Source organism: Octopus sinensis, unplaced genomic scaffold, assembly GCF_006345805.1.
Source record: "Octopus sinensis unplaced genomic scaffold, ASM634580v1 Contig19113, whole genome shotgun sequence".
NCBI lineage: Eukaryota > Metazoa > Mollusca > Cephalopoda > Octopoda > Octopodidae > Octopus > Octopus sinensis.
In genome coordinates this window covers 136,715-149,845 of record NW_021836179.1, presented here as the reverse complement: position 1 = coordinate 149,845, position 13,131 = coordinate 136,715, and the positions used below count along the sequence as shown (strand labels likewise).

The window sequence follows — 13,131 nt, the reverse complement described above, 5'->3', positions numbered from 1 at the left end:
AATCGAAATGCAATGGAATCATCCATGTACCACAACCGGTCCGCATAATTATTGTCTGGCATGAAGCCGGTCCATTGTAGAAAAAAGGTTGGAGGGCACCGTTTCATATATACATCCTGTCCACGACTGTATCTATGCAAGGGAGATAACTTAGCATTGCGATATTTTTTTATAAAATCTTAAATATAATGAAATTATTGTATACAGTGCTCAGGTGCACCACAACTTGTCAGAAAGTGCGTATAAAGTATATGCAGTAATGTAGAAATGTCTGGAAAGCGAACAATGTATGAGTCAGATACATGCTTGTGTGTGTATGGAGGGGAGAAAATCAGGTGTAGTGTTGGCGAATCTCAGGAAGCATGGAAGTTTTGAAGGATGCAGTGCTCCGACAACTAACAACTGATGCTGGCAGTTTGTTCCATGCTTCAGCAACTCTTAGCGTGAAAAAATGTTTTCTGAAGTCATGGGAGCTGTGCTGTTTTCTGACTTTGCAAACATGTCCACGGGTGTTAGACAGGTGGAGTTTGAAAAGGTGCTCAGAGTTATTGTTTGTAAGATGGTTAATAATTTTATGGGTGTCTGCCAAGTCAGCTGTTGTTGGTTGCAGTGAAGCTGCATTAGTTTTGTTGATTCTGTTGTTCTTATTGTTGTTGTTGTTTGTGTTGAGGCTTTGAGAGCCACAGGGGAGCATCTCTTTAGGTTTGGTTCCCGGCCACACTTGACCAACATTCATGTCTGGCAGAGTTGGGCCTTGCTTTGCTGGCAAGTAGTGGGATTAGATTCATCTTCATCTCTTACAACTACAACATTGCCTGCAGAAGAGGTCACCAGGTTGGCAAATATTAATTGTTGTTGGGTGTTTTAACGATGTCTGACAATGATGCAATCACACTTTTACATGGACAGATGCATGTGTAGTTAAGTTACTTCTCCGAGAGAATGTTTAACCCCAGATACTACAGTGATATAGTCTCTCCCCTGAATGAATACGTTGGTGTCGTGTTAAGTTCGGGGTTGTCAGAGAAGGATTTACCACAGGTATCACAGTGAAATGGCTCCTCACCTGTATGAAAACGTTTGTCTGTAGTCAAGTCAGTAATTCCAGAGAATGATTTACCACAGATTTATCACACTGTGTGAATACCTTTGTGTTTAGTTAAATCACTGTTTTGAGAGAATGCTTTGCCACAGATATCACAGCGATGTGGCTTCTCACCTGTATGAACACGTTTGTGTCGAATGAAGCTAGAGTTGGCAGAGAATGATTTGCTACAGATATCACACTGATATGGTCTCTCACCTGTATGAATACGTTTGTGTGTATTCAAGTCAGTAATTCCAGCGAATGATTTACTACAGATATCACACTGATATGGTCTCTCACCTGTGTGAATACGCCTGTGTCTTCTTAATTGACCATCCTCAGTGAATGCCTTTCCGCAGATATTACATTCACATGGTTTCTCTCCTGTGTGGATACGTATATGTTTAGTTAAGGTACTACTTGCAGAGAATGATTTACCACAGACATCACAATTATATGGTTTTCCTGCAGAATGAATATTTTTATGCATAAACAAGGTACTGTTTAAAGTGAAAGATTTACCACAGATATCACACTGATATGGTCTCTCCCTTGTATGAATACGTTTGTGTGTATTCAAGTCAGTAATTCCAGGGAACGTTTTACTACAGATATCACACTGATATGGCCTCTCTCCTGTGTGAATACGCCTGTGCCTTTTTAACTGACCATCCTCAGTGAATGCCTTTCCGCAGATATTACATTCATATGGTTTCTCTCCTGTGTGGATACGTATATGTTTAGTTAAGGTGCTACTTACAGAGAATGATTCACCACAGATATCACACTGATAAGGTCTCTCACCTGTGTGAATACGCCTGTGACTTTTTAATTGACCATCCTCAGTGAATGCCTGTCCGCAGATATCACATTCATATGGTTTCTCTCCTGTGTGGATACGTATATGTTTAATTAAGGTGCTACTTGCAGAGAATGATTTACCACAGACATCACAATTATACGGTTTTTCCGCAGAATGAATATTTTTATGCACAAATAAGGTACTGTTTAACGTGAAAGATTTACCACAGACATCACAGTGAAATGGTTTCTCTCCTGTGTGAATACGCCTGTGTTTACTCAAGCTACCGTTTTGAGAGAAGGATTTACCACAGGTATCACAGTGAAATGGCTTCTCACCTGTATGAAAACAAATGTGCTTAACCAAATCATTACCTGTGGGGAAGGATTTACCACAGATTTCACAACCATGTTGTGATTCTCCTAAATCTTTTGACATTTCTCTAAGGAATACAAATGGATCCAACCATTAAACTTTTCCCTTGTCTTTCTTCTCTCAACACAGAATATAATTTCCTTTTCCTTTTCCTTAGAAATATTTCTACTGTAATCAACTGTGATCTTTATCAATATCTAAAGATGCTGCAAACCCCTTTAGAAATATATTCAAGTTTAATTAGAATGCAAAAGCAACAGGTAAGGAGATGGAGAAATGTTGCTCAGGGCAAATATTTCACAGTAATTCAATCCTGGATTTATAGCAGTTGGGTTATTATATCTGTTCTCTATAATATTTTCCTCTAGTCTTTAAAAAACTGATAAATATTCCAGATATCTCCAATGTACAAAAGTTGTTTCATGCCAATGTCATCTGTGAATCTGAAATAATAAAGAAACAGTATTTAGATAGAGAGGAGAGATCAAAATAGGATTGTTACATTTCTATATTGATTAACAAACGACATCATATAACATTGGGTACAACCTAACAATTTGTGAACTCCAACTTCACCTTCACATTGTGTGTGTATACATACATATACATAATGGACGACAGCTCACTTGCATTTAATGAGGCTGCAAACCCAGAGACTAGGAGATGCCACTATGAAAGGTTATTAAATGAAGAGAATGAATGGGGGGAGGGAAGAGTCTGCTGAATGTCGACCCAATAGAGAGATCAGCTATCCAAATTGGCAATACCTCAGTAGATGATGCAATTAAAGGTATGAAGAAAGGGAAAGTCTCCAGCCTATCAGGAATCATCACAGAGATTCTTAAAATATCTGGCGGTGCCAGCTATAGTTTAGACACCCATATAGTCAATCAGGGATACACGAAGGAGTCATAACAAATGACTGGTGTAGCAGCACCATAGTCAACTGCTACCAAGGTAAAGGTGATGCATTAGATACAAATAATTTAGGTAATGAAAGTCAAGGAGAGGGTCATAACTCAATTAATTAGGGAGTGAGTTAGCTTAGACAAGATACAGTTTGGGTTTGTGCCAGCGAAAAGCACCACTGATGCTATATTTCTGGTAAGACAGCTGCAAGAGAAATACCTAGCCAAAGATAAAGCTCTGTAAATGGCTTTCATTGACATGGAGAAAGCCTTTGATAGGGTCCCCCCAATCCCTCCTTATCTGGTGGACAATGAGGAAACTAGGGATAGATGAATGGTTAGTGAGAGCTGTGCAAGCCATGTACAGGGACGCTGTCAGTAAGGTGAGGGTTGGCAATGAGTACAATGAAGAATTCCAGGTAGAGGTAGGGGGTCCACCAAGGTTCAGTCCTCAGTCCCCTCCTTTTTATCATAGTCCTCCAGGCAATAACAGAGGAATTCAAGACAGGACATCCCTTGGAGCTTCTCAATGCTGATGACCTTGCTCTAATAGCTGAATCACTTTCAGAACTAGAGTTTCAGGTGTGGAAGCAAGGTCTAGAATAGAAGGGCCTTAGAGTCAATCTAACAAAAACCAAAGTCTTAATAAGAAGGAAGACAGACAAATCACATACGCCTTCAGGTAGATGGCCCTGCTTGATCTGTAGAAAAAGTGTAGGTGGAAACTCTATAAGATGTACCTGGTGTAAGCTGTGGACACATAAGAGGTGCAACAATGTCAAAGGAAGGCAAACTGGGAAGATAGTTTTTGTGTTTGGCAAATGCTCAGGGGCAATAAATACTGAAAATGTGCAGAAAGCTTATTAACCCTAACCCTACGTTGTTTATAAAAATAATTTATTTACTTAGTTTAAAAAATTATTTAGGATCGACTAGCTAGCGCGAGTGCGCGCAACGGGACCACTATTCGCTTGTAGTAGCGGAAGATTCTGCTCAACATCGCTCACTGAAGCGTAGTGTTGTGTGCTCTGGAGGAGTAAAGCAATCCGAATTAGATATGACCAGAGAAGCTAAAGAGACGGGGGCGGCAGCAAGGAAGGCCACAGTCCCTCAGGACCCACAAAGTGTAAAGCTGAAAACCTGGTCATCTTCGAAGAAAGGAAGGGCGGAACCGAATACTCGATACACGGTATAAGTATTCCCGGATTTCTGGAAGCCAGGTAAGAGATCCGGCACGTACGATCGATCGATCGATAGGTGTCGATATCTTACCTGTTATGCTACACAAATCAATATGACCAGAGATTCTAAAGAGAGGGGGGCAGCAGCAAGGAAGGCCACAGTCCCTCAGGACCCACAAAGTGTAAAGATGAAAACCTGGTCATCTTCGGAAAAAGGGAGGGCGGAACCGAATACTCGATACACGGTATAAGTATTCCCGGATTTCTGGAAGCCGGATAAGAGATCCGGCACGTACGATCGATCGATCGATAGGTGTGGATATCTTACGCGTTATGCTACACAAATCAATGTTTAAAGTGAAAATATGTTTACTCACATCAAAATCTCCGTGAAGACAGAGAAAAACACTTTTTTGTTCCTCTCCCGAGTCAAAAACAGAATGTAACGAAAACGGAAGTACTGTCACGTGACAGGAGTTAACCCACCGCTCTCTAGTAAATAAAACCAAAAATGTTAAGATAAAGAGGGAAAAGGGGGAACATTATTTTGATGCAGATCACCATGGTTACCGCGTCAACGATTTAACGAATGTCCTTTGTTGTCCTCCGCGGCCTTTGTGAATGTTCTAAAACAGAGGTGAGCATCCTATGGCTCTCACGCCACTCAGCAAAAGTTAAACGTAAGTTTTTGCTTTTAACTATATTTCACAAAAGCGATATCATAATAATTAAATTACATCGTTACGTGCCTTTTTTTAAAATTTTTTTTTTATGATCCATCTATTTTAAAATTAAACTATCTGAGTTTGGTAGCTGTATTTGGTTGAATGGATTTAAGATTTCGGCTGTTGTTGGACGTTCTAATGAATTCTGATAAATGAATTTTCGATAAATTAAGTACCAGTTACGCACTGGGGATCGATGTAATCGACTTAATACCTATGTCTGTCCTTGTTTGTCCCCTCTATGTTTAGCTCCTTGTGGGTAATAAAGAAACAGGTATTTCGTCTTCCGTTACGTTCTGAGTTCAAATTCCGCCGAGGTCGACTTTGCCTTTCATCCTTTCGGGGTCGATAAATTAAGTACAAGTTACGCACTGGGGTCGATGTAATCGACTTAATCCATTTCTCTGTTCTTGTTTGTCCTCTTGTGGGTAGTAAAGAAATAGGTATTTCGTCTGTCTTTACATTCTGATTTCAAATTCTGTGTTTAGCCCCTGGTAGGTATTAAAGAAATAGGTATAAGTACACACCTGACTTTGTTTACATTTCTGAAGGTAACAGAAAAACCCTTTTCTCCCACCACTAATTCTAACACAAACCCTAACCCCCCATATAAAAAAAAAACAACACTTATTTTAAATGTATCCGGTATTTACAACGGTACGTATACCGAAGATTCGCCGCAATTCCTTAATGGGAAATTTATAAAAGCGTATGAAGTCCCTTTGTCTAGCATGATTTTTCGGAAATGTAAAGTTTTTGGTGAATGTTGGTGAGGATAACTCGACGGAGTAGAGTCGAAAAGGGGTCACTCATGCTCTTTGTATAAACTAAATAAAATCTGTCGAATGGAATGTGTTTTTGAATGTATTAAATCATCGCTTCATGATCCCGTTTTTCATCACAAGGTTTTTTTCACGACCCTAGGTATTATATATATTTCTTTATTGCCCAGAAGGGGCTAAACTAGAAGGGGACAAACAAGGACAGATGAAAGGGATCGAGTCGATTATATCGACCCCAGTGCGAAACTGGTGCTTTATTTATCGACCCCGAAAGGATGAAAGGCAAAGTCGACCCAGGTATTATATATGTGTTTGTGAAATAACAAACTTAATTCAACTGTTTTAATTTGATTACATTTGTCACATGACACACCCTACTTCCGTTTCCGCCAAAACCTATTTAAATCGGGAAAAACAACAGAAACGTGTTTTTGTGTTTTCGCGGAGATTTTGATGTGAGTAAATATATTTTCACTCTAAATATTGATTTGTAAAGCATAACAGGTAAGATATACACACCTATCGATCGATCGTACATGCCGGATCTCTTACCTGGCTTCAAGAAATCCGGGAATACTTACACCGTGTATCGAGTATTCGGTTCCGCCCTTCCTTTCTTCGAAGATGACCAGGTTTTCATCTTTACACTTTGTGGGTCCTGAGGGACTGTGGCCTTCCTTGCTGCCGCCCCCGTCTCTTTAGCTTCTCTGGTCATATTGATTTGTAAAGCATAACAGGTAAGATATACACACCTATCTATCGATCGATCGTACGTGCCGGATCTCTTACCTGGCTTCCAGAAATCCGGGAATACTGTACCGTGTATCGAGTATTCGGTTCCGCCCTTCCTTTCTTCGAAGATGACCAGGTTTTCAGCTTTACACTTTGTGGGTCCTGTGTGTTTACAAATTTTTAGATTTCACCCAATGTTATATGACGTTGAACGATTTCCATTTTGATCTCTCCTCTCTAATCTAAAACTGTTTCTTTATTATTTCAGATTTACGGATGACATTGGCATAAAACGACTTTTGTACATTGGATACATCTGGAATATTTACCATGTTTTTTTAAGACGAAAGGAAAACGTTTTAGAGAACAGATATAATAACCCAACTGCTATAAATCCAGGATTGAATTACTGTGAAATATTGGCCCTGAGTGAAGATTCATAGCAACATTTCTCCATCTCATTATCTGGTGCTTTTGCATTCTAATTGAACTTGAATATATTTACAAAGGAGTTTGCAGCATCTTTAGATATTGATAAAGATCACAGTTGATAGCAGTAGAAATATTTCTAAGGAATAAATTACTACAAGAAAAAGAAAAAAGGAATTATATGCTGAGGTGAAAACTTCAATGGTTGGATCTATTTGTATCCTTTGGAGAAATGTCAAAAGAATTAGGAAAATCAGAACATTATTGTGAAATCTGTGGGAAATCATACTCTAGAAGTAGTGAATTGATCAAACACATTCGTGTCCATACAGGTGAGAAGCCATTTCACTGTGATACCTGTAGTAAATCATTCTCTCAGAACAGTGACTTAACTAAACACAAACGTATTCATACAGGTGAGAGACCATACCATTGTGTTACCTGTGGTAAGGCATTCACTGAGAATAGTCACTTAAGCAGACACAAACGTTTTCATACAGGAGAAAAGCCATTTCAATGTGTTACTTGTGGTAAATCATTCTCCATAGTTAGTGACTTAACAACTCACAAACGTATTCATACAGGTGAGAAGCCATATCGCTGCGATATCTGTGGCAAAGCATTCTCTCAAAACAGTGACTTAACTAAACACAAACGTATTCACACAGGAGAGAGACCATATCACTGTGACATCTGTGGTAAATCATTCTCTGGAATTAGTGACTTGACTAAACACCAACGTATTCATACGGGAGAAAAACCATATAGTTGTGATATCTGTGGCAAATCGTTCTCTGACAACTCAAATTTAACTAAACACAAACGTATTCATACAGGGGAGATGCCATATAATTGTGATATTTGTGGAAAATCTTTCTCTCAGAGAAGTAACTTAACTACACATGCATCTGTCCATGTAAAAGTGTGATTGTATCATTGTCAGACATCATTAAAACATCCCACAATAACCAATATTTTAAAACTGTTTCCCCTGCTAAAGCATGGCTTAATCTTTGTGCCCTTAGCAATAATCATTGACTTCTTTAACCCCTGACAGTAACCATACTCATCAAAGTTACCACATTGAGATGTTTTTTTATAGTCAGATGCCCTTCCTTATGTCAACCACTTTAGTAGATTCTTACATGGCATTCACATAGTTTACCTGGACACAGGTAGCTTTTTAAACTCCATTCCATTCAGAAAATAACTTGTAAACATAAATTTATTCACATAGTAAAAAAAAGATATGTGTGTGTGATAACAAGCTGTTATCAATATACAGATCAATATACAGACGGATAGGTATGTAGACTATATGAACAGACACATGTGAAGACACGGATCCACACATATAAAGATGCACATCCATACATACAAACATGGTACATAGTTACATAACACACACACACACAAGGGGACAGAGGTGCATATATACACAAACACAGACAGGCAAGCACATGAATGTGTATTCTATCCATTCTATTCAGGACCAAGTTGAAGATTGTGTTTTGGAGAAAAAAGAAGACAGGGCAATGTTGTTTCTTACACTCCCAAGAAGAGGCATAAGGTTGCGGACAAACCATTTCTCGAATCTGTCGAGTGTTTTGTGAAAAAGTAGATTCTTACATGGCATTCACGTAGTTTACCTGGACACAGGTTGCTTTTGTGTGTGCTTGTATGAAGTTCCTGATGTTGTTGCTGTGATGCGGGCAGTAAATGGGTGCTGGTTGTTTATGTACACGGAAAGAATGCCTTCTAGTATTCTGGCCTTCACCACGAATAACACCCGGCCCTTCTACCTTCATCTTCAGAAGCCAAGCGTAACAATTTTCAAAGACCGACTCAGAAAAGTAGAGAAAAATAACGTTAAAAATTCCCAGTAGGCGCAGGAGTGGCTGTGTGGTAAGTAGCTTGTTTACCAACCACATGGTTCCGGGTTCAGTCCCACTGCGTGGCACCTTGGACAAGTGTCTTCTACTATAGCCTCAGGCCGACCAAAGCCTTGTGAGTAGATTTGGTAGACGGAAACTGAAAGAAGCTCGTTGTATATATGTACATGTATATATGCGTGTGTGTGTCTGTGTTTGTCCCCCTAGCATTGCTTGACAACCGATGCTGGTGTGTTTATGGCCCCGTTACTTAGCAGTTCGGCATAAGAGACCGATATAATAAGTACTAGGCTTACAAAGAATAAGTCCCGGGGTCGATTTGCTTGACTAAAGGCGGTGCTCCAGCATGGCCGCAGTCAAATGGCTGAAACAAGTAAAAGTGTAAAAGAGCATAAAATCAGCATCATTTTCCTGTCCATCGCCAATTTCTGAAGGGAGAGGGGCAATAAGATGGAGAATTCCTTAGAACGTTGGACAAAATGCTTAGTGATATTCCGTTTGTCTTTTATGTTCTGAGTTCAGATTCTGCAGAGGTCAACTTTGCCTTTCATCCTTTCCGGGCTACTCTATGGTTTCTGAGCCATATAGTAGAATTATACACTGGCCACTCAACATTGTATAAAAATGGCTTTGAGGAACTGATGCAGACCTGGAATGCGAGATAAAGCAGGTGATGAAAAGGTGTCGGAGAATACCAATAAGGTAATATAATGAATATCAGAGAGCTTCGGCAGGGGATCAAAAATTCAGGAAGGATTGGTGGGTCACTGTTGCAAGGCTTAGAGGGGAGAGTTAGATGGCCACAGCTCATGAGCTGAAACTGGAAAAATCAAAAATCAAAATCATATATATAAGGATATATGTATATATTAAATTATATATATGCATACATAGGCCCAGGAGTGGCTGTGTAGTAAGTAGCTTGCTAACCAACCACATGGTTCCGGGTTCAGTCCCACTGCGTGGCATCTTGAGCAAGTGTCTTCTGCTATAGTCCCGGGCCAACCAATGCCTTGTGAGTGAATTTGGTAGACGGAAACTGAAAGAAACCTGCCGTATATATGTATATATATATATGCATTTGTGTGTCTGTGTTTGTCCCCCTAGCATTTCTTGACAACCGATGCTGGTGTGTTTAAGTCCCCGTCACTTAGCGGTTCGGCAAAAGAGACCGATAGAATAAGTTCTGGGCTTACAAAGAATAAGTCCCGGGGTCGATTTGCTCGACGAAAGGTAGTGCTCCAGCATGGCCGCAGTCAACTGACTGAAACAAGTAAAGAGTATACATACTTATACATTATACAGCAACAGGTTTATCTGCATACATACATGTTAATGTATACAGGTATATATACATACTAATTATGCTATCTATATATATATATATATATATATATATATATATATATATATATATATACACATATATATAGTTCCATTTGAAAAATTCACCAGAATGGACGAAAGCGCTAATACATGATCTAAGTTATATGATGTATAAAAACATGTAATATACAAATAAATATCTGTAAATATAAAACGATCCGAATTTCTGAGTACCTCATTTCAAATATATTTATATATATATATGTATATATATATACTCTTTACTCTTTTACTAGTTTCAGTCATTTGACTGCGGCCATGCTGGAGCACTGCCTTTGATCGAGCAACTCGACCCCGGGACTTATTCTTTTGTAAGCCCAGTACTTTTTCTATCGGTCTCTTTTGCCAAACACACCAGCATCGGTTGTCAAGCAATGCTAGGGGGACAAACACACAAACACACATACATACATACATATATATATATATATACATATATACGACGGGCTTCTTTCAGTTTCCGTCTACCAAATCCACTCACAAGGCTTTGGTCGGCCCGAGGCTTTAGTAGAAGACACTTGCCCAAGATGCCACGCAGTGGGACTGAACCGGGAACCATGTGGTTGGTTAGCAAGCTACTTTTATTCATTAAATTTGCCATGAAGGCAGTACATAGATGTAGCTTTGCAGGCTGGACGTAGACATTGATGGTATGAATGATGGTGATGGAACGAAGATGGTAATGGGAGAAGACGAAAGTGCCTGCCGACTTCCACTTCTCTAAGACAACATTCTTTTTTCAAAAAATTCAAAAAGTCACAAAATTTCACAAAAGTCACAATGAGGCAATGATACAATTTTTCTTTTTAAAACATTCAAAAAGTTCAAGTTAGCCAGCCAGCTACTTACCACACAGCCACTCCTGCGCCTGTGTATATGTGTGTGTACAAATACCAGCACACCTTTTTCGTCTGTCTTTCTGTAGAAGCTTAATGCAGTTCACTGTTTAATTGACACTAGATTCCTGACCACCCTGCACAGAAGAGGCACAACTGGATAAAAATATCAGCAAAATGTGAATGTTAAAGATTATTATTAACCCTTTAGGGTTCAGATTACTCTGTTAAATGTAATATTTTTTTACTCAAATTGTTTTTAATTAATCCTGCATTATCTTATAGCAATGACATGCATAAGATCTGGTCATCAAATCTAAGTAGAGACTTCAAACTTGAAATCTTCAAAGCCACAGTCGAACCAATTCTACTATATGGCTCAGAAACCTGGACGTTATCAAAGAAGCTTGAGAGGCAGTTGGATGGAACCTACACTCGCCTCCTTATCAGAGCTCAAAATCTCTCGTGGAAGCGCCATCCAACCAAAATGCAAGTATATGGGAAATTACCACCTGTGTCATCTCTTGTGAAAGGTAGGAGAGTCCAGTTTGCTGGACATTGTTGTAGGGCTGAAAAAGAGGTAATTTCTACTCTTCTCCTCTGGAAGCCATCTGCTCACGATACCAGTCGAACCAATTCTACTCTATGGCTCAGAAACCTGGACGTTATCAAAGAAGCTTGAGAGGTGGTTGGATGGAACCTACACTCGCCTCCTTATGAGAGCTCAAAATCTCTCGTGGAAGCGCCATCCAACCAAAATGCAAGTATATGGGAAATTACCACCTGTGTCATCTCTTGTGAAAGGTAGGAGAGTCCAGTTTGCTGGACATTGTTGTAGAGCTGAAAACGAGGTAATTTCTACTCTTCTCCTCTGGAAGCCATCTACTCGCAATACCAGAGGGCGCACACTCTCCTACCCTGATGTAATCTCCAGGGATACAGGCATCCAGCAACAGGACCTCCGTAATGCTATGATGGACTGTGAAGTCTGGAGTAGCATGGTAAATTCCATTGTCTCGACCACGGTCGAACAATGATGATGATGATCTTATAGCTTTTGAGGTTTCAGTGATGTCATTCTTTATTTTTAGAATGTCAATGTAGGTTAGGTGTGAGAGGCCAGATATCACCAGTTTGAATATAAAACATGTAGAATATTTGGGCCAGATATAGCCGGTTTAAACACTAAAGTGTTAAAGGAAAAATTAAAACAAATAAAAGTTAGTCAAATAAATGCATTAAAACGATGTACTTTGTTTTTTTCAGATTTTTTTAATGGGAAAAAAATATGGATTACAGGCAAAAGTATTTTCTCTCTTAACAGAAAAGAACAATGAACAGGGTTATATAAATAACTAGCACTATGACCCGGCGTTGCCGGGTCACAGCGCTTACAAACCCGAGCAACGCCGCGCGATACTGCTAGTCCCTAATAAAAACAAAGATTGTATAGAAAATACAGATGACTTGATAATTGATCAGTTAGTTAGTTAGTTAATTTTTGGCTCAGAAAGCAAAAAGCAAGGCCATGGAGTTATGTACAGGGTGGTGTTCATGTAAAGAGTTCAGGCCACTTGTGGTCAAGGGAGACTTTGAACTGAGCGGTCGTCGGCATCTTCACCATCTCGTCCGGCAGCTTATTCCACGGATCCGCAACCCAGACGGAGAAAGCCTCACAGTGAAATTAATTAACCCGTAAAGCACTGGGATTTGCACTTACATAAGCATGGACTTCTGAGCGCATTTTTCATGAAAAGACTACCATGGACACATGAAAAACAAAAAATAGTTAAAATATCTTCTTAGTTATATAACGGTGGCAAGTTTTACATCACCTGAAAAGTCGTTAGTTGAACTCTTGCATTCTGGGGGGGGGGCATCAGGACCTTTGAGTGACATTAGATCCCAACAAACGCTCATGAATTAAATGCATCTATCTGGGCCACGATCGTAGCCTGTCGACCTGTGCCTGACAGACACGTTTGTGGTCTAACAT

At 39.5% G+C, this 13,131-nt stretch overlaps 2 protein-coding genes across 3 annotated transcripts in view; one reads left to right on the top strand and one right to left on the bottom strand.

The window, feature by feature from the left end:
• Positions 1-477: 477 nt before the first annotated feature.
• Positions 478-13,131, bottom strand: part of LOC115232022 (zinc finger protein 271-like) — a 31,527-nt gene continuing 18,873 nt past the window's right edge. The window contains exons 1-2 of one of the 2 annotated variants that reach the window (XM_029801892.2): positions 4,731-5,116; positions 478-2,707 (exon numbers count right to left, since the gene is read on the bottom strand). In XM_029801892.2, coding sequence (XP_029657752.1) covers positions 1,131-2,327 — 1,197 coding nt within the window. In that variant the 5' untranslated portion in view covers positions 2,328-2,707; positions 4,731-5,116 and the 3' untranslated portion in view covers positions 478-1,130. Of the gene's footprint in view, positions 2,708-4,730; positions 5,117-13,131 lie in introns of those variants that run through there. The other variant, XM_036500206.1, reaches the window with a different exon arrangement.
• On the top strand, positions 7,254-8,059 carry LOC115232011 (zinc finger and SCAN domain-containing protein 31-like). Its single transcript, XM_036500199.1, has 3 exons — positions 7,254-7,353; positions 7,438-7,605; positions 7,965-8,059. The coding sequence occupies exons 1-3, from the start codon at positions 7,254-7,256 to the stop codon at positions 8,057-8,059; spliced, it is 363 nt and encodes a 120-aa protein (XP_036356092.1).